The 19,965-nt window shown below is 55.4% G+C and overlaps 8 protein-coding genes across 8 annotated transcripts; 3 read left to right on the top strand and 5 right to left on the bottom strand.

The window, feature by feature from the left end:
- Positions 1 to 98: 98 nt before the first annotated feature.
- On the top strand, positions 99 to 3,092 carry EsH8_VIII_000409 (MCM DNA helicase complex subunit MCM6; the record flags this gene model as incomplete). The annotated part of the gene is made up of 3 exons (XM_083269451.1): positions 99 to 379; positions 448 to 2,899; positions 2,961 to 3,092. 3 exons carry the CDS (start codon positions 99 to 101, stop codon positions 3,090 to 3,092), a joined length of 2,865 nt encoding a protein of 954 aa, XP_083129219.1.
- Positions 3,093 to 3,789: 697 nt separating this feature from the next.
- On the bottom strand, positions 3,790 to 5,640 carry EsH8_VIII_000408 (glycoside hydrolase family 125 protein; the record flags this gene model as incomplete). The annotated part of the gene is made up of 5 exons (XM_083269450.1): positions 3,790 to 3,881; positions 3,943 to 3,957; positions 4,010 to 4,177; positions 4,228 to 5,435; positions 5,504 to 5,640. 5 exons carry the CDS (start codon positions 5,638 to 5,640, stop codon positions 3,790 to 3,792), a joined length of 1,620 nt encoding a protein of 539 aa, XP_083129218.1.
- A 1,066-nt stretch (positions 5,641 to 6,706) lies between these two features.
- Positions 6,707 to 8,296, bottom strand: EsH8_VIII_000407 (DNA polymerase subunit Cdc27; the record flags this gene model as incomplete). Its single annotated transcript, XM_083269449.1, has 6 exons — positions 6,707 to 6,876; positions 6,930 to 7,695; positions 7,745 to 7,812; positions 7,870 to 8,075; positions 8,131 to 8,186; positions 8,243 to 8,296. The coding sequence occupies 6 exons, from the start codon at positions 8,294 to 8,296 to the stop codon at positions 6,707 to 6,709; spliced, it is 1,320 nt and encodes a 439-aa protein (XP_083129217.1).
- A 523-nt stretch (positions 8,297 to 8,819) lies between these two features.
- EsH8_VIII_000406 (uncharacterized protein) lies at positions 8,820 to 10,262 on the top strand (the record flags this gene model as incomplete). The annotated part of the gene is made up of 2 exons (XM_083269448.1): positions 8,820 to 9,351; positions 9,406 to 10,262. 2 exons carry the CDS (start codon positions 8,820 to 8,822, stop codon positions 10,260 to 10,262), a joined length of 1,389 nt encoding a protein of 462 aa, XP_083129216.1.
- Positions 10,263 to 10,401: 139 nt separating this feature from the next.
- Positions 10,402 to 12,186, bottom strand: EsH8_VIII_000405 (Snf7-domain-containing protein; the record flags this gene model as incomplete). Its single annotated transcript, XM_083269447.1, has 2 exons — positions 10,402 to 11,761; positions 12,095 to 12,186. The coding sequence occupies 2 exons, from the start codon at positions 12,184 to 12,186 to the stop codon at positions 10,402 to 10,404; spliced, it is 1,452 nt and encodes a 483-aa protein (XP_083129215.1).
- Positions 12,187 to 12,616: 430 nt separating this feature from the next.
- On the bottom strand, positions 12,617 to 14,926 carry EsH8_VIII_000404 (ER-golgi trafficking TRAPP I complex 85 kDa subunit-domain-containing protein; the record flags this gene model as incomplete). Its single annotated transcript, XM_083269446.1, has 1 exon — positions 12,617 to 14,926. One exon carries the CDS (start codon positions 14,924 to 14,926, stop codon positions 12,617 to 12,619), a length of 2,310 nt encoding a protein of 769 aa, XP_083129214.1.
- A 598-nt stretch (positions 14,927 to 15,524) lies between these two features.
- EsH8_VIII_000403 (Pre-mRNA-splicing factor of RES complex-domain-containing protein) lies at positions 15,525 to 16,532 on the top strand (the record flags this gene model as incomplete). Its single annotated transcript, XM_083269445.1, has 1 exon — positions 15,525 to 16,532. One exon carries the CDS (start codon positions 15,525 to 15,527, stop codon positions 16,530 to 16,532), a length of 1,008 nt encoding a protein of 335 aa, XP_083129213.1.
- Positions 16,533 to 17,023: 491 nt separating this feature from the next.
- Positions 17,024 to 19,242, bottom strand: EsH8_VIII_000402 (transcription factor IIF subunit TFG1; the record flags this gene model as incomplete). The annotated part of the gene is made up of 3 exons (XM_083269444.1): positions 17,024 to 17,280; positions 17,339 to 17,804; positions 17,860 to 19,242. The coding sequence occupies 3 exons, from the start codon at positions 19,240 to 19,242 to the stop codon at positions 17,024 to 17,026; spliced, it is 2,106 nt and encodes a 701-aa protein (XP_083129212.1).
- Between the last annotated feature and the right edge of the window lie 723 nt (positions 19,243 to 19,965).

Raw genomic sequence — 19,965 nt, 5'->3', positions numbered from 1 at the left:
ATCGCCTTGACCTCCGCCGCCAGCGCTTGCTCTATCCATTGTTGATTTCCACCCCGAAAGACGTCATCAATTAGCAGTCGCAACAGAAAGCAGCAACCATGGCTCCCTCCAGCGACGCCGGCCTTCTGATGTCGGACGCCCCGTCTCGCTCGGCGGCTACCCCTAAACGCTCCTTCATGCCCAGCTCCTCTGCCGGCGGCAGGCCACGAGTGCCGCCCTCCGAAAGCATGGGCGGTGCTCCCAGTGACGACGAGGCCGAGGGTTTTGCCGATGACCAGGTCCCCCGTGGATCAAGGATACCAGACGCCGCGAACATTCCGCGTGTTGAGGACAGGATTGGCCTCATGGTCCAGGATCACTTTGAAGCCTTCATCGAGGGGTATGTCGCACTCTTATGTCTACTTGGCTCTCAAGCTCTTCAACGCATCTAACCTTGATTCCACGCAGGTATATTGAAGACCCGACTTCTTCGGGCGCACCCACACCCAGCGCCGTTACAACGGACAAGTACTACGTTGCTCAGATCCACGGCATGCGGACATACCAGCTTTCCACCTTCTACGTCGACTTCAGGCATCTGGCCTCGTGGCAAAATGGCGAGCTAGCAGATGGTGTCATGCGTGGATACTACCGCTTCCTTCCTTTCCTCACCGCTGCCCTGCACAACATGATCGCCAAGCATGAGCCGCAGTACTTCCGCGAACACAGGCAGCCTACCTCTTCCAGCAACCAGACCAACTCTGCTGCAAGCCAACTCGGCTCTGCGAGTCAAACGGAGATGGGCGACAAGACGGCCAACCAGCAGACGGACAAGCTGTTCGCCATCGCATTCTATAACCTTCCCTTGATCTCGAGAGTTCGCAGTCTCAGGGCGGCCAACATTGGCCAGCTCCTCTCCATCTCTGGCACCGTCACGCGGACGTCGGAAGTTCGTCCGGAGCTGTCACTTGGCACTTTTGTTTGCGAGGCGTGCAGGACCGTTGTCCCCAATGTCGAGCAGACCTTCAGATACACGGAGCCCACACAGTGTCCCAACATGACGTGCCAGAACCGCATGGCGTGGCAGTTGGACATCCGGCACAGCACGTTTGTTGACTGGCAAAAAGTGCGCATTCAGGAGAACAGCTCCGAGATTCCCACGGGAAGCATGCCGAGAACGATGGACGTCATTATGCGCGGAGAGATTGTGGACCGAGCCAAAGCAGGAGAGAAGTGCATCTTTACTGGCGCCCTCATCGTCGTTCCGGACGTCAGCCAGATGGGTTTGCCCGGCCTGAGACCATCCGCCGTTCGAGATGACACGGGTGGTGGTCGTGGTGCTGATGTGGGCGGTTCTGGTATCAGCGGCCTCAAGGCGCTTGGTGTCCGCGATCTGACCTACCGTCTGGCATTCCTCGCCTGCATGGTTACCCCCGATACTTCTAATCCAGGACAGTCTGCGAGCGGGCAGGTGGCCGATGTCATTAGCTCTTTGACCAAGAACAACACGGCTGATGCCTCGGAGTCTGTTGAAGATGTCCAGGCTGCCGTGCTCGCATCCATGAACTCAGCCGAGATTGAGGAGCTGCGTGACATGGTACACAGTGATCATATCTACTCCCGTCTAGTGCAGTCCATTGCACCCACCGTCTACGGTCATGAGGTTGTCAAGAAGGGTCTCTTGCTACAGCTCATGTCTGGTGTACACAAGACTACTGCCGAAGGCATGGAGCTGAGAGGTGACATCAACATCTGCATTGTGGGCGACCCTTCCACCTCAAAGTCGCAGTTCCTCAAGTACATTTGTTCCTTCGCGCCCCGCGCCGTCTATACCAGTGGTAAGGCATCTTCCGCCGCCGGTCTCACGGCTGCCGTGGTCAAGGACGAGGAAACAGGCGACTTCACCATCGAGGCCGGAGCTCTCATGCTGGCAGACAACGGTATCTGCGCCATTGACGAGTTCGACAAGATGGATATTGCCGACCAGGTTGCCATCCACGAAGCCATGGAGCAGCAGACCATCTCCATCGCCAAGGCCGGTATCCAGGCCACCCTCAACGCCCGCACCTCTATTCTCGCTGCCGCTAACCCTGTCGGCGGCCGCTACAACCGCAAGACTACCCTTCGCGCCAACATCAACATGAGCGCTCCCATCATGTCCCGTTTCGATCTCTTCTTTGTCGTGCTCGACGAGTGCAACGAGTCCGTTGATCGTCATCTTGCTGAGCACATCGTTGGGTTGCACCAGCTGCGCGATGCTGCCATCGAACCCGAGTTTAGCACGGAGCAGCTTCAACGGTACATCCGCTTTGCACGCACCTTCCGCCCGGAGGTCACCCCGGAGGCCAAGGAAGTCCTTGTTGAGAGGTACAAGGAGCTCCGTGCCGACGATGCGCAGGGCGGAATCGGCAAGAATTCGTACCGCATTACAGTCCGTCAGCTGGAGAGTATGATTCGTCTGTCCGAGGCGATCGCCAAGGCCAACTGCGTCGAGGATATCACGCCTCAAATGGTCAACGAGGCCTTCAACTTGCTCAGACAGAGCATTATATCCGTCGAGCATGACGATGTCGACATCGACGACGAGGAACTGCCCGAGGATGGCGCAACACTACTCCGTGCCGCCTCTGAAGCGGCTGGCCAGCCGGCGGAAGAGGACGGCTCGATGGCTGTCGACGGAGCGGAGGGCACGCCTGCGGCGGCCCGACCGAAACAGACGATTACGTTTGAGAAATACTCGAGCATGGTCAACATGTTTGTGGAGCGCGTTAACGATGCCGAGGCTGAAAACGGCGAGGGCGTCGACGGCGACGGACTTGTCAAATGGTACCTGGAGCAAAAGGAAGAGGAGCTCGAGTCTGTGGAGGATCACAACGTCGAGGAGGCGCTGGCGAAGAAGGTGCTCAAGAGGATGGTCAAGGTAAGCCGTATTGGTCGAAGACATCATCGGTGTGATTTGAGGCTAATCAAGAACACAATAGGAGAACATCCTCATGGCTGTCCGCGGGCAGGGTCTGGCGGACGAGGAGGAGGCCAGCGAGGGAGCGTCTGCGCCAGCCGATCAGCGGGTTGTCTACGTCCTGCACCCCAACTGCGCTGTCGAGGAGTTTTGAGAAGCTCGGCCAGGTTGCGTCTCGGGCCAGAATGGGCTCGACCGGACAGGCGGGCGCCGGCTGAACGAGTATGATGAGAAAGAAAAGTAAGGTAATGTCTGCGGCAACTTTGGACCTTTGAGCCCTGAATGGGAGTGGGTGGGTGGGAATGTTGGGCTCGTGTTACTGCAGCCCGGGAGTTGGGGCGTTCGTAGGGTGGGCGGGCCGCTTTTATGGGAGATGGCCATGCATACAATGAAGAGAGATTTCAATAGCTGCGAAGTCTTTTTTCTGATTATCCTTCGCCCCAAAACATTCAACATTTGTCACTTTTGCTCATTCGCTGGTGAGCCATGTTACTTATCCGTTAAACAGTGGCATCTAATGATGAAAAATGCATCATTCTCTATATCAGTCTGCTCCTTTCGACAAACCTTGGGCCTTTTCTTCTTCCAGTCTCTCCGTGGATCGGGGTGGGGTGGGGGGGCACGATCACGTTGTCGATTGAAACATGTTTTGATTGCAAGGCCCGCCACGGGACGAGCCTTCTCTCTCTCTCTCTCTTTCACTGGGTATAAAAATGCAGGTGGGAGGGGCGAATCCAGTCGCCGTGCCTATGCCTTCTCCGTTGACGATTCTACGAGCGACGCCAGCAACCCGATGCCGTCCATTCATCAATGAAATGGCCCGGTGTGCTTGGGAGGTCATTGTGCCACGTTCAGATGGTGTAGGGCTTCGCGTCGGTAAAGATCAGATGCGGCTTCCGCTTGGCGATGTCCAGGATTGTCTCGGCGAAGACACCGTTGGCCCCTGTCTCGTATGTTAGCATCATCACCGGCAATATCACCAAGACGCCAACGTGTGTTCTTACAGGCAAACCAGCTTCCTGCGATGTATTGTTAGCGGGTGCTTGTCAACATGAATGTGGCACGGCTTACTGGTGTATGAGCTAATGCGGTTAACATCGACACTCTCGTGGACCAAGCCCAGGCGAGCTGAGCGCAGGACGAGATCCAGGCACTCTGTAATCTCCTCGTCGTTCTCGGACGTCTGTGCCTGAATCAACAGGCTCATCGGCCACGCGTTTGAGAGACCAATATGGGGGCCTGGCTACGGTTAGTCATCCGCTCACACGTCAGTGTCAACGATAGCTCACCTCCAATTCCATGGAAGGCTCGGCCTTCGAGGTAATATGGGTTGCCGCTCTTCTCCAAAAGCATCTTCCTCGTGTTCTGGTACGTTGTGTCATCGGATGGCAGGAAGCCCATCAGAGGCAGAGCGAGAAGCGAGGGGTAGTTCGCATCGTCCATCAGTATGGAGGAACCGTAGCCATCGACCTCATATGCGAAAACGTCACCATACTTGGCGTGCTTGACCACTCCATTGTTCCAGACACCGTCTGAAATGGTTTGGCTCCACTTGTCCACCGTCTGCGCGAGCACATCTTTGCCGGCGGCTTTCAGGACTTGGGCAGTGCGTTTCAGCTCCACGGCCATCATCGCATTCGCTGGGATGAAGAAGCCGAGAATTGTAGCATCATCGCTAGGCCTGAAAGCCGACCTGACCAGGCCCGTTCCATTGTTGAGGGGGTTGCCCACGCCCTTGAGGTTCAAAGTCTCGGTGCCTGCGTCAGTCTTGCGCTGGAAGGTGTACTCGTTCCTCTGGAAGTTAGCAGTCTCCGGGTCGAACGTTGAGCGGGACTGCTGCTCCAGCACGTTTAGCAGAGTCTCCAGTGCAAGGTACCATCTCTGTGTCAGGAACTCCTTTGATTCGGTGTGCTCGTAAAAGTCGTTGCCAAGTGCCAGGAAATGCGCCAGCGAATCCAGCTCGTACTTGCATTCAAACACAAAGGAGGGCTCATAGATGGGATGCACAACGTCGTCCTGGCCGTTGTGGCTCGGCTGCAAGTTCGCGATTGGAGGGGGCTGAAACGCGTTGCAGTACGGCGACTCGATGACATACTCAGCCTGGGTGTTGATGGCGCCGAGGATCAACTTGAAGACGGCAGGGTCTTTTTTAGAAAGCGGCTGGTAGGGAGACAGCTGATTCGTGCTATCACGCAGCCATTCGGCGATGATGTCGCCCGTAATAATGAAGGACTGCGGTCCCTCCCATTTGCCCTCGTCGCGCAAGCTGCGGCCGTTCAAGTCGACAAAGCGAGTATCAGTCCCGTCGGTGTGAAACTTGACGGTGGTGTCGGTCGTCGAGGGGAATGCGTTCTCAAAGAGCCTGGCCAGGTCGGGGTCCTTCATTCGAGAGGTAACATCGTCAATGACCTTTTCGATGGCGTCGGAGCGAAAGGTACGGCATCGTGGATCGGGTCGTTGGTAAGGTAGGCCGAGCGGGCCTTCACTCAGCGGCTTGCTAACAAGACGGAGTCAGTTTCAGGTCATGGCCACAATCAAAACCGCAAGTCTAGGCCCGCGACTCACTGGGGAGAGGTAGAATATTGTGCGTAGTTGGGACATGCCGCGCGGTCGTCACCCGTCAGAGGCTCTTGCGCCGCGTAGGCGCGGCCGGCGAAGAGGCCTAGAGGGAGCAACAAGTCGAAAACGGCACGTAGAGACATGACGACCGAGGCCAAAGAGGCAAGTATAGTAACGATTGTGTCTATCTCTGCATGGGTCTCTTCAAGGACTCTTGCGCAGAGCGTAGGTGGAAAGCGATTGTTGCAAGGAGATTTTGACCGATGTTGAACGGACGCAGAAAATAGGGCGGAAGCTCTCCCAGCCAGGTGTCCGCTGTCCTTGGGAGATACCGTCACTGCGGTTCCTTGCAGGAGCTCTGACAGGGGGCTTCGCACTTTAGCGTCGCATCTTAACGACCCGGACCCACTGCGGGGTGGCGCGGGGCACATTCCGCACCGCTCTCACCTCCAGCCGGTCCTGGGACGGCCCGACGTTCAATGAGGAAGTTGACAAGAAAAGGTACCCAAAAAGGGGGGTGAGAAGAGCCGGCGAGAGAGTTAACACCATAAGAGATGTTTCTACGAGAAAGACGAAACAAAGATTGAAGTGACCTTTTTCCCTTTCCGCAATACTCGGATACCGCGAGTGACCGGGTGTCATAGCACCCACGTTTGGGATAGAATTGAACAAGCTGTTGGTTATCATCGTCTGTTCAAACCCAAATCCAAAGCAAGGCAGTAAGATATAAACAACTTGAGGATTCGATGGGCGCCTGTAGATGTATGCAAGGTTGCTGTAATCGAATTCGCAGGCTCAATATATTCATGTTACACAAGTGAGGCTTAAAACAAGTTCAGAAACAGAAAAGATCAATGAAGGGGGTTTCAGGAAAGGGGGGTTGATGAATGTTTTTCTAATTAAATGTGTGGAATCGGCACCGCTGTGGTGTAGTGATACGAAACAATATACGCATCTCACTCACATACGGTTTCTATCCATCTGGCCAGTATAATAAGGTGGTCGACCTTCTCTCATCTCCACGAGAGCTGTCACAACCATAGCCACCGTTAGCCACGACGTTTTACTGTGATTGTATTATTTATAAGGTAGCAGGCAGACCTTCATAACAAGTCAATCACAATAACGGCTCAACTGTTTGAAGGCGATGCACTACTTGTACCACCTGGTGTAGCTACTTTTCCCTGACCCACAATGCCAGCGGAAATATTATTTCTTAGAGAAAAATGACATGATGTTGCCCTGTCCCTTAGGGGCGGCCTTTTTAGGCTTTGAAGCCTGACTTCCGGAACTTGGTGCAGATGAAGGCTTGGGCTTGGTAGGCGGTGGAGGCGCCTCATCCTCCGAGAACTCCTCCCAAGCAGGCTCCTGGATGGTGACTGATGGTTCGATGTTAGCGTGAGAAAAGGTAGGCGACAGATGTGTAACATACCCAGATAGCCCTGGTCATCCATAATCTGCTTCTTCTTCATGACCCTCCGCTTGCCACGCCTTCGGCCGTCGCCGGTGCTTGACACAATTTCTGCCGGCTCAGGCTCAACCTTCGCCTCGACCTCTGGCTCCGGGGCCTCCTCCATTGGCTCGTCTACGGGTTCTTCCTCCTTGTCTTCGGGGTCTTCTTCATCCTCGCTCTCCTCCATCATTTGCTTCAGCTCGGCCTCACGGTCCTTTCTCGACTTTCTCCCAGAATTAGCTGAAGACTTCGCAGCCGGAATGTCTTCGTCGTCGTCTTCGCCATCATCCGATAGAGCGGGCGAGTTGTTAGCTGGGCTATTGGTAGTTGCCTTCGATGGAGTCTCTTTTGGCTTGCTTGAAGCTATTGCCGCAGCTTTAGCAAACGAAGACATGATCCCAGAAGAGCCGCTCTTCTTTAAGGATGGTGGTGGCGCGGCACCCTTCTTGGTAGCTGCAGTTGATGACGGCGCTGCCTTGGTTGGTTCATTCGGCTCCTGCTTAATAGGCTCCGCCACTTTGGATTCAGGGACCACAGGTTTCGTTGTGGATGGGGCGGGCTCCTTCTTGACGGATTTGGCTGCTGGTGTCGCAGTCGCAGTCGCAGGTACTGATCGCTTTCCTTGTCGATCGCGCTTCCGAACATTCGGGTTGGTGATGGTGCCATATGTCTCTGCCATAGATGCGCTGTCATCGGTTGACTGCTCCTTCATCTGTTGTGAGACGTCTGCCAACATTTGCAATTCCTAAGTGGCTGGTCAGCATTGGATTGCGGGACTGGACTTGGAGGCTTACTCTGGTGGGATGCCGCGCTAAGCTATAGATATAAAACGAGGAGACATCTTCGTAGGTCGCTAGTACTTCTGTAAATACCGTCAGTATTTTGAGAACACCGGGGCTTAGAAAGGAAATCGTTATACCCTTAAGACGCTCACCCGAAACGAGGGTCATTGAGTGGGTGACGACCTCATCAGACAGAGACTCAACATCAGGAGGAGAGCTAGTCATTTCGACATCGCCATCCTCCTGCGTCTTCTCTACCTTCTGGATGCCGTATACCGTGTAAGTAGCGTGGATTGTCCCAGGACGCATGCCATTCTGGGATCGATGGAACTCATAAAGCATTCTGTGGAGGGGTGAGTAGCTGAGCCATACAAAGGGAACATGTTCATAGAACTGACCCCTTGGCCGTATTGACATGAACTTTGAGTGCCCTGCTGAGGCTCCGATATGTGACCTTAGCATGTTTGTCAGTATCAAATTCGGCCTACAGTATGGAGCATCCAAGCTTACAATCCTCTCCTCGCTGAGGATTTGGTCCGCCAGATACTTCTTGTATTCCTCCATGGCAAAACGATTAGACGACCGTAATGAATGTGCTGATTAAGAAGAATGGTAGTATAAAAGAGTAGGAAATCGCCTAACGCAGCTTTTGCAGGGAACGTTCACGATGCTTCCCATATGCAGGAGGGATGATGGGGGCGGGTAAGACGCGTTAAGGAAAGGTGAAGACGCGGTCTCACGTGGGGTCGGGTTCTCTTAATTGATTTTCTGCGCACACCCCCCAACGGAGCCACTCAGACAGGGTCGATAGGTGATTTGGCCCACTAAATTCACACCCTGGCAACTTGATCCTCGACTCCCAAGCGCGCCGCCACTCGACGCGCCTTCAACATCTTTCCCAAAAGTTCCCAGACCCTTCACGACCGGCTGGCTGCATCTGCCCCGCAGCCTCGATTTCCTCCCCGTTCTCTAGGTTGCCAGCCTACGGATTTCAATCGCAAGACACGAACAATTCGGACCTGAAAGTTGCCTTCGCATAACCACGCATTTGCCTTCAATACCCGACGCCTACATCCATCCGCCCGCAATGGTGGACAATAATTTCGAAGATGTCCCCGACTCTACGGATTGGCTCACAACACCTCTACCAGGCTTGTCGGCCGTCGAAGCCGCCTTACGATGCCAAGTCTGCAAGGACTTTTTCAAGACGCCTATGCTCACATCCTGCTCCCATACGTTCTGCTCGTTATGCATCCGTCGCGCCCTCTCCAACGACGGCAAGTGTCCGCTGTGTCGCGCTTCCGATCAGGAGTTGAAATTGAGGAGTAATTGGTCCATGGAGGAGGTCGTCGAGGCGTTCAACAAGGCTAGGAAGGATGCTCTTCAATTCGCGAGGACGGCGGGGCAAAAGGAGAGTGCACGCGCTTCGCCCAAGAGGAAGTTAGCACACGAAGACTCGGCCATGGGCGAGCAACAGCCAGAGACGAAGCGCCTCAGGAGTTCGACAAGGCTCAGCAGGACAAGAGCGGGACAGGCCTCAGCCGTGGAGATGCATGAAGAGGTTGAGGTTGAACAGCAACAGGAAGAGGACGACGATGAGGTAGAGGACGCAACGTTCGGTAAGGCACTTCTGACTCTGTCAATTCACTATTTTCCCGCTAACTTTCCCCTAGCACCCGACGACGGCCTCGTTCCCTGCCCCATCTGCAATACCCGCATGAAGGAAGCGCAAGTCTTCCGACACCTCGACACCTGCACCGGCCAAGCTCAACCTCAGACAGCATCACGCGCCAGTTCAAGTCGGATATCTACGCCCAATACTCCCGCTCGTGGTGGTCCCCGGCTGACTCCAGCCCCCGAGCGCCTCCCTGCCTTGGCATATTCCATGCTCAAAGATGTCGCCCTGCGCAAGAAGATGTCGGACCTGGGCCTCTCAACAACAGGTTCCCGCCCGCAGTTGGAGAAGCGACACAAGGAATGGGTCACGCTATGGAATGCAAACTGCGACTCGGCTCGTCCCAAACGCCGCGCTGAGCTGTTGCATGATCTCGATGTATGGGAGCGCACGCAGGGTGCCAAGGCGCCCATTTTTGTCCGTCCAGGGAATGCGGTCAAGGATAAAGAGTTCGACGGTGCGGCGTGGGCAGCGAAACACGATACCTCGTTCAAGGACCTGATTGCCAACGCGCGCAAGTCGAGGGCACAGGTGGAACAGAAGAAGGAGGAACCTAGCTCTGGGAATGAATCCCCTGCTGCAGGGCCGGGTACAATAACGGAATCTTCAGAAATGGAGGTGGCGATGATTGATCTGACAGAGCCGTCAGCAGACACAACGCAACCCCCCGGCTTCGATTGTGACAATCAAAAATACAGACCAGTGGATGGAAGCCAGAAACCCGCAGAGTCCGACTTGGTGGGGGACGAAGACTTGACAATAAAGTCTCGGTCGTCGTCTGCGGCGTACTATTTGCAGGACGGCTTCTCAGAGCCGCAGTTGCCCCGCGTGGGATTCGGCACAGGAAACAGTTAGGAAGTGCGGTGATCTGCTCTGCGATATCATGACATAGCGCTTTCATTATTATACCCTCCAAATGTAACCGTACAGAAATGCTTTGCTACAAAAAATAACGCCATGATCTAAACGCCATACATTATACATGAGACAGTGCTTATTGCGCAGCTTGCGGCTCTTCGAGTCCCAACTTCTCCAAGCTGTCCGCCGCCTCTCTTGTCGGCGTCTTCGCATCCTCCTTCTCCGAGGGTGCTGTGACAGGCGGCCGCAAGTCGCGCATCTCCTCCTCGAGCCGAAGCCTCGTCTCCTCGGCTTCCTTGGCTTCTTGGGCCTCCTTCTTCGCCCGCTCCGCCGCTTCCTCCTTCTCCCTCTCCTCCCGCTCCATGGCCTCCAGCTCGTCGTCCACCTCGAACTCGTCCACGGGCGCCGTGCCAACCTCGGAGATGATCTTGCCCACCTCGTCCACCTCGCCCATCTGCTCACGCAGCCTGTCGACAACATCCCCAACGCGGTCCGCGCCGCCAACCTTCTCGTTGAGACCCTTGAGAGCACCCGCGCTGGTCTCCATGACCTTGACAAGCTGGACCTGGTCGCGGGCCTGTTGGATTCTGGCAGCCACGTCTTCGAGCTGGTTGAGTGTCGCAAACCGCTTCTCCAGCGACGACTCAGTCATCTTCTTCGACTTGAGCGCCGCGAGTGCCGCGACCTTGTTCTTCTTCGCGACGGCCTCCTTGGCAGAAACCGTGAGCTCGTCGACGCGGTTCGTGAGCAGCTCCGTCTGCTGCCTCATGTCGGCGATCAGCTCCTTTAGGGATGAGACCGCGGCGTCCTCTTCTGTTATAGCGGTCTCGTCCTCGTCCGTAGCCGATCCCTTGATCCTGATGACCTGGCCGTCATATACCACTAGTCCCTTATCCCGTGAGAGGAAAACCAGAAGGATGTCGACGTCCGTCTCGGATAGCTTGCGATCCTGAACCAGGCTGTCTGCAAATGTCTTGCGAAAGTGCGACTTGGTATAGGTCCTGTCGAACCTTGTGTCCGCAGACGTCACCCTCTCGGCAAGGGACTTGGCTGTCGTCTCGACGTTCTTGATCACCACGAACCTGCCCTGCGGCAGCTTATCCTCCCCCGATGTCGAATGTCCACCGAAGCCGAGCTGCCCCGCCGCCCACGACACCACACTCCACGGCACCTGCGACCACGTCTTTCCGGCGTAGATACTGTCCTTGGCGTTCAGGAACTCGTTTAATGGGTACAGGTCCTTTTCACCCACGGCTTCCCTGACGACGGTGCCTAGGGCCAGGGGTCGGCCAAACTGCTTGCTCTCGAGAGACCGCACAAGCTGCTCATCGACGTTCACGACAAGGAGGTTCGGGGCCGAGACCTGCGAGGCTATCCTGCCTTCCCAGGCGGCGCGGGCGAGGGCTTGGCGCCAGGCGCTGACGTTGGCTTGGAAGCCATCTGGGTTGAGGGTTCGCTGGGGCCGGAAGTCGGAGTAGAGTGCGGGCAGACGGGCTCTAGAGGGAGACAGTCAAATGTTAGCGGATTCCCATGAAGGAAAACGAAAAATATTGATTGCGGGCGGGGGAGTCGAACTTGCGAAAGCTTTCATCTCGTTGGGCGAGAAAGTCGGCCAGCTCTCCCATCCTGACCGAGTGACGTCGAGGTTTGGATGTGTGTGCGTCCTCGGCTTCTTTGTGTGTGTTGCTTTCCTTATCCCGACCTCGACTCGGTTTGGGGGATGCGCGCCGCTCCGGGAACCTGAATGTGGCTAGGTCCAGCAAAGTAGTGTAGAATGCGTCGCGCGTAATGAGAAAATATGAGAAGCCTCAAATCGAGAAACCTGGGACCTGTCCAACGACGTCGAAGAGAAAGCATCCAGCTTGTACGGCGGCGGGACGGTGGGGTGGCTCCTTATCGGTACGCATTTAGTAGTGTCCATTCCCCTATCGGTTGCCTGTGAGATCACTGGAAATTCAAGGGTCCCTGGCAGATGGGGTGGTACCAGAAGGTACGTACCTGCCTCAGACGGCAAGCTCGAGCAATACCTTTCGATTAACGTCATCCTTGGTAGTACCCCTAGTCGCGAGGTCGACGTGAGGGGCTGGACTGTACCCAGATTCCCAGCAATATATAATTTCAGGAATACAGCCTTGTTGTATACCTCTACTCTATATTGTTCCGATGTTATCTTCATGCTAAGTGCAGCCTTAAATGGCTGTTTCGGGGCATGGATCACCTTTGATTGGAAGGAACCTCACGGCGATTTCATTACGAATAGTGTAAATGCTATTAATCCGCTTCGTAAACGCATCTACAGACCACTTGAACCAATCAACGCTACAAACCTCGCCGTCCAACATTCCACGTCTTTAACCGAAATCGTCCTGCCTTGATCTGTCCCCAATCTCCTTCACAGGCGAGGTAACATCATGCAACGGCGCCGTCTCAAGGCTCGCGGCTGGCACCACCACACGGCCCATCATGCTCACCCTTCTCGACCTCAGATCCAGCGCTTCACTCTCCTCGTCGACGACTACCTCTTCCACGTCTTGAGACGGTGACTGATCGCCTCTATCGTCCTCCTCGAGTTTCTCGTCGAGCTGATGTTGTAGGCCGGCCACGAACTCGTTGGCTAGGTTGAACTTGGAGATGCCGTTATCGTGCGGGAGCTCTGAGTATATCCGCTCGGCCTCGTTAAGGCAGCGCTGGGACTGTATGTACTTTTGCTGCAGGTCCCAGGCTTCACCGCCTAGAATGCACCACATTGCCGACTTGCGTTTCCGGTGGCCCCATGACCCAGACCCGATGCCCGGTTTCGAGGCGTAGCAGATCGCAAGGCGCTCTTTCATGAGGGCGTCGCCGATAGGACCGAGAATCTTCGAGTCAAGGAGCCTGATGCCCCATCTCACGGCGTCGTCGACGCTGCTTCCGCCCCTGAGTCGTAATAGCTCAATACCCAGGGTCAGAGACCGCAGCGCGCCAAAGGGGGAGCTGCACCGTGTGTGGTAGGAGTAGAACGCCGCCTCCAACATCTGGTCTGTCGTCTCGGCGCGAGACTTGGATGGTAGATTTTGCGGCATGATGAGGAGACTGACGGCAGCCATCTCGTTCGCGGCTGCATGATACTTCCATGCTTTCGCATCGCTGAAGTCGGATCTCAACAGGTCATATGTGGAGTGCGCCAGCTTCCAATCCCTTAGCATGAAGGCAAAGTCGGCCAGTTTCCGCATGATTGCCTCCGAGGTGTCTGGTCGGTAAAATCCGAGTGTGTCGTAGTTGCTAGAAGACCCGCTGCCTCCTACCACTGAGTTTCGGGAGCTGCTACCAAAGCCACCCCATTTCCTCGACAGATTCATGAACCTGCCCGTGATGCCTCTCCTGCGGGATGCCACTTGGTCGTTCCAGAGCGACACGTGGCGCTCCATGGTGGGGATGATTGACTGCGTCACCATTTCCCTTACGAAAGTACGGATTGCCGTTACATCCGACTCGAAAATGTACCTTGTCGGATCTTCCAAGTCTTCCTGGGCCTCGCTGTTTCGAATATCTGCCAACTCTTCGGCTGCTGACATCCAGTCGCTCCGTGGCAGTGGTATGCTGTCGTCGTCGGTTTCAGCGCTCTGTGTGCTTCTAAGCCGCAGAAGATGGCAGTGCAGGCCCAGATGGCGCTTCATCTGGTCGAAGAGAGCGAGTGACCGTGTTATGTCGTCCCGCTCTTCGTCATGTACCAAAACATAGTACCGGAGATAATCCCCGTCTACCCAGACCGGCAGCTTGTTCTCGCCGGAGCTTGTGTCGTTGTATAACTTGCGCAAATCCTCTATCGGCGACGGGCTTCGTGAACTGATGGCAACCACACAGGCTACGGGGTGGGCAAATGTCTCGTGTGGTGACACGGGAATGCCCGATAGCAACCTGCGCAGGTATAACGAATAGTAGGGCGAGGTAGCCTCCACATCCAACCCCTGCCTCGCCGGCCCATGGTGTGGCGTGTTCAGAAAGGACTCTTCAGCGTATGATAGATGGCGGTCTACCACAGCCTCTACATCCTCATGCCTGCCCCTCGACGTTAAAGTAGATCCGGCTTGTCCATTGATAACAGATTGCGTTCCAGTTGCGCCACCCACGTTCGGTGGCTCGATATTGTCGCCAAACTTGACGAACCGAACCGAGTAGTCCTCCCACGATCTGCTTGCACCATTGCTGTCCCGGATAGTGACTTTGCCCTGGATCTGTTCTCCAAAGGGGCGCAGGAGCTCCCACAATCCGTTCTTGAAACCTTTATCCTTCGCGAGTTCCTCTGTGTCGTGTGAGGCGTAGATCGCAACATGGGGAACATATGCCTTCATGATCAAATTCCGCGGGTCACCCGGGCTTTCGGATGCGGTTTCGATGAGTGAACGGCCTGCTGGCCCTCCAAATACGGAGCCAGAGAGTGGACGGGCAGGCGAGCCTCTACCCATGGGCGAGGCGGATCGTGAGCCGGGAGGAGTTAGAGTCGAGGCAAACAGCGGCGCTACTGAGGGGTTGGATCGCCGGTAGGGTAGGCTGACTTCGGATTGCGCCAGAGGGTGGCCCTCCGATACAGACTGCCTCTTAGGCAGCCTCACGGTGGAGGCCGCCATCGGCAGCGTCTGAAGCGACTCGGTTGGCGACGCATCGTTGTCCGGGAACTGCATGAAGAGGAGTGCGTGAGGTGTATCAGCCGAAACGACTGATACCCTTTGCCTTGGGACTTGTCGAGAGTGACAGTTCGCTCGGTTAGGCGTTCAAGGGCGTGTGTTGTTTTAGCATTCGTAATCCCGCCTGGTGGCCTTTGGCGTCGTAATCATCAGGGGGCTTGCGAGTGGATCGCAGAAATGAACGGAAAGCTGGATCAGTCTGAGAGTTGAGTAGGAGTTAGTAACCACGATTATGGTGTCAGATATGTGATCGCAGCGACGTACAAAGACTGTTCCATAACGAGGCCACAATGTCCGCTACAGCTGGCCAAAACCTCCAGAGACCGTCATTGTCAGGTTCGGCGCGGGAGACAATCAATCTTCCGATAAATGACTAGCGCCCCGTCACTTGCACACCCATTCGTGGAGGAGTGGGGGGACCCTTGTCGTTCTACGGCCCCTGCTTTTCTGGCCGTCGAGTCCGTGCGTCTTAGATGTGCAATGATATGGATAGCTAAAGCACCTGGGAATTGTTGGATTTCAAGAATATCTGGAACTCGCTGCTATCATACTCTCTCCACAGCCCCCCATCCTGCGAGCAAACCCCTCCGCGACCATGCCCTCCGACCTCTCTTCATATCTAGCGACGCGCTATCTGGTAGCAGATCCGAAACCCACGAAGAAGCGCAAGCGCAAGCAAGCCTCCGAAAACCAAGGCCTCATCATTGCGGACGACGACGACAACAGCTGGGGCCAACCTAACACACAAGATGATGACGCAGATGTCGGACCGGCACTGGTATCGGGAACATCAGCAGAGTTCCGGCGCACCAAGAAATCCAACTGGAAGACCGTCTCCGCCAGCGGAGGAGGCGCGGGAGCATCGAAACCCAACGACGATGATAGCGCCGCAGCTGCAGATGCCATTCTGGCCTCCGCTGCAGCGGAAAATGCAGCGGCTGCGCAGGGCGACGATGAGATGCCCGTTATCGAAGGCGGTGACGGCAGTGTGGTTAAGATGAGCGACGGGACACACGCGGGTTTGCAGAGTGCCGCCTCCGTGTCGGCGCAGCTGCGTCGAAGACAGCAGGCGGAGGAGGCCGAGTTCGCCAAGCTGAGGAAGCATGGAAAAGAAGAGGAGACGGTATACCGCGACGCGACAGGCCGGCGCGTCGACGTATCGATGAAGCGCGCAGAGGCACGAAGGTTGGCTGCTGAGGCCGAGGAGAAGGAGCGACAGGCGAAGCTGGCGCCTAAAGGCGATGTTCAGCTCGAGGAGGCACGGAAACGGAGGGAGGCACTGCAAGATGCCAAGCTGATGACATTTGCGCGGACAGCCGACGATGAGGAGATGAACAAGGAGCTCAAGGAGCAGGAGCGATGGAACGATCCCATGGCACAGTTTATGAGTGAAAGAACAGACGGGGGAGGCGCCAAGGGTAAGAGAGGGAAGAAGAAACCGATCTACACTGGTGCTGCGCCTCCGAATCGATATGGCATCCGGCCGGGGTACAGGTGGGATGGCGTGGACAGAAGTAATGGCTTCGAAGGTGAAGGATTTAGGGCGATAAATCGCAGGGAGAGGAATAAGGGACTTGACTATGCTTGGCAGATGGATGAATAACTGGGCACTTGGGAACAGGCGATCGACGTTTAGAACCTTGAGCAACTAACTAAACCCCAATAGCAAGTTTCTGGTGACGATTCCAAAGCATAAAAAAACTGTAAGAAACCCGCAAGCAAGTGTGGCGGGGTGATTTTGCGTCCAAGATGGCAGATTCCCAGGCCCCATGAAAGGCCGTGCATTTGCATTCAACCACCAAACAGTCGTACATCAATAGACAGAAAATACGGTCTGTATTTTATGGTTCGTTGACTGAAAGCGATCGAAGCCAACTCATGTACATACAATGAGGAGCTGCGTGACGCTCTAAAATTTTATATCTATGAGCTCAGCGACACAGATATTCTGCTGCATCTTCTAGCAGACCTTGACGCCAACATCTACCCGTCGGGAGACATCTGCGCTGGCCGGTTCCGGGAGCAGTGCATGAAGTGGCACTCCAGCCGAGCCGTATAGTCACACATTCCCAAAACTTAGGTCTGAACAGGAGCCTAAGGCCTGCGACGAAGAATCTTGTCAGGGCCATAGGCACAGTTCTCCTTGACAAGCTTAATCCACTCCTTCCTGTCCATCTGGCCAGGGCCATCGCCGATACGACCTTGGAATCTTCTCATGAGATTACCAATACTGATACCGCCGGGTAGTTGAGGCAGCGCGTCAACAATTTCCCAGGCCTCAATAGGACCACTGGGCGATCCAGCACGTGGAGCCGGAGAACCCTCTGGAATGGGCGATCCAGGCTTAGAACCTACCGCAAATTGTCAGCGTCAAAACTATAGAGAATGGATATCGAAAAGAAAGCTTACCAGATGTTGCAGGAACGGGACTGCCGGCCCTTGAGCCAACTGGCGTGCCTCTTGCTCCACTGCCAATAAGCTTGATCTTCTTCTTCCTCAACTGGCCGTCTGACATTTCTCCCCCGGTTGCTTCTCCGTCGCTCATGGCCCCCTTGCCCAAATTGCTCTTCTGGCCCGCCAAGGGTGTCGACGACCGACTTTGATGAACTGAAGCAGCGCCATGCTTCTTCATCTTCTTCCGTGACGACTCGTTGCCACTAGACTCGGACAAATTGGGAGAACCAGGGCGCTTCAAAGACTTGCCCTTCTTGAAAGCGTCGGTGTGCTTCTGTCGGCCAGACGGGGTCGTGTCACCCTTGGAAGACACACCAGAAGCAGTCTTGTCTTTCGAATCTCCATCCTTGTTGCCGTTCTCGTCTTCTTTCTCCTTGTCCTTGTTCTCCTCCGCCTGCTTCTCGTCATCGGACTCCTCGCTCTATAAAACTTGGTCAGCTTAAGACAACTTTAGGATGATGCATCAACGATCTTACCGACGAAGACTCAAAGGGATCGTAGCCGCTTGAATCGGATTGGTAGATGGTCTCTTTCTCTCTCTTGATCAGTGCTTTGGTGGTTCGCTTGCCCTCCTTACGACGCTCTTCTTCGGCCTTTTTCTCTTCGTTCAATTCCTTCTCGACTCTGCGTTCATCGGCATCACCGAAAAGATTGGCGCCCATTTGATCGCGGCGAATTCGCTCTGTCGCCTCTTTGAAATCCTCATCGTTGTCCACATCCAAACCGGGATTTTCATCGTCGTCCTGAAATTCATCACCCTCCATATCAATCTGATCATGGTCCATTTTCTCCTCTCGAGAAGCGGCTCTGAAGGTGTTGCTCTCGGTTTTGATCCTGGCGGGACCGTAGAGGGCATGCCTGGTTGCATCCCATTCGTCTTGCTCGCTCTTCTTCTGCTTGTCCCGCATGTACCATCGGCCAACATCTGTCTTTTTACTCATCAAAGCCTCGGCTTCTTCCAGTCTCATGGTGTTAAAGTGCGGCTTGGCGGTAAACTTGTACCATTTCTCCAGCGGGACTGCAGCGAATTTGCCATCCCGAGTGGCGACGAAGCAGACAGTCGTTTCCGACAAAGGTGCGACGTAAGAACCGACCCAGACATTCTTACCATCGGCGTCCTCCAAATGCCAAGGAAGCGCTTCCTCATATCTTAATCCCTGTTGCTTCTTCTCCTTTTCTGATCTGGGGGCTCGGTGGAACTGAACGTCCTTCTCCTTCTCCTTTGGCTTCGGCTTCTGAGTGGCGTTGGGATCTTTCAGACTGGGTGCGCTTTTTGCGAGCTCAACAGCCCGGACGGCTTCGCGATCAGCCTTCAACTGTGCCAATCGCTCGGCCTCCTTCTCGTCGACCGGCTGCTGCTCGGGCTGTTCCTGCTTGACCTCGCGACCAGGAGGAGGTTGTCGTGGATCGCGCCGTTGTAGTGTGACAGGTCGGGTGAACTCTTCTTGATTCGTAGGGTCAATGCCTCTCTGCTCGAGATCCGCCTTGGAGGAAGAAAGTTTCATGACGTGATGTCGAACACCATCCCTCAATGCTTTCTTCGTCGTCACAATCTTGAACTCCCTCATATTGGACGGCGGAGGATCGAGCCAGCCGCCATTTGCCGCTCTTCTAGCCTTGATATCTTCTTCAGTTTGAGGCCGCTGCATGCCAGGGTGGCCCGATGCGCCAGGAGATGGCCGAGCAGCCGACCCGGTTTGAAGGGAGCCCGGCGCGGGACGCGCAGCAGGCGGTCGTGGAGGCCCAGGTCGTTTGCGGGCAACAAGAGGATCGCCTCGAGGTCGTCGCTTGATCGGAGGCGGGCGTGGCGGGCCATTCGGGTTCTGGCCGTTAGGCAGGCCAGACGGAGGCGCGCTCATCTTGTCAACAACAGCACACGATTCGAAGGTCCTTCGGCTGGTGCCTGTTTTGAGGCGGCGCCGACCAACGGTGCTCGTCCGCCAACTGTGCTGGAGTGTTCCACGTCAGGCGTAAGGCTGACGAAAGGGAACCAGGCGTGAGACCGAGGAAACTCGCGGCGGCGCAAAAAATACACTGACTAGGCGTTAGAACCCAGAGCAGGTACGCCCGTGCGATAAAGCTGCGGATGTGATGCCGGCAATAATTTCAACTCGGCTACCTGGGTTGGTGGCCGGAGATCTGCGATGAGATGAATAGAGGTTGCGTCGCGGAGAGGGAGGAATTGAGGCGATGGCAACGAGTAAAGACGAAGAGGTGAATGCAGGAAGGTTGATTGGAAGGCGCGCCCAGAAATCAGGCGCAGGCAGCTTAGGTAGGAAGGAGCTTGCAGAAAAGCTAGGCGGTGGCCTGTCCGAGGTACAGGTGGCTTTGTATTCTGCCAGCAAATTTTGGCGTGAAGTACATAAGACGTCCGGGTTTCAAAGGGACGGTAAGTACCTTCTCGGTGAGCCATCCACAGTGCCTGACAATCCACCATGGAAGGCTGCATTTGGAAGGGGCTAGCCTCAACAGGACGTCATAAGGACGGCGCTTGGGATGCTGAATCCAAGTAATTAGTTCTAACAAGCAAATCAATCCTTGGTAAGGAAGGCTGGGAGTGGGATGCCATACAGAATGCATCT

The sequence above is a fragment of the Colletotrichum jinshuiense genome, chromosome 8 (genome assembly GCF_051148585.1).
Source record: "Colletotrichum jinshuiense chromosome 8, complete sequence".
Classification (NCBI taxonomy): Eukaryota; Fungi; Ascomycota; class Sordariomycetes; order Glomerellales; family Glomerellaceae; genus Colletotrichum; species Colletotrichum jinshuiense.
Note: the sequence above shows the minus strand (reverse complement) of the source record. Positions and strands in the feature narration are given on the sequence as shown.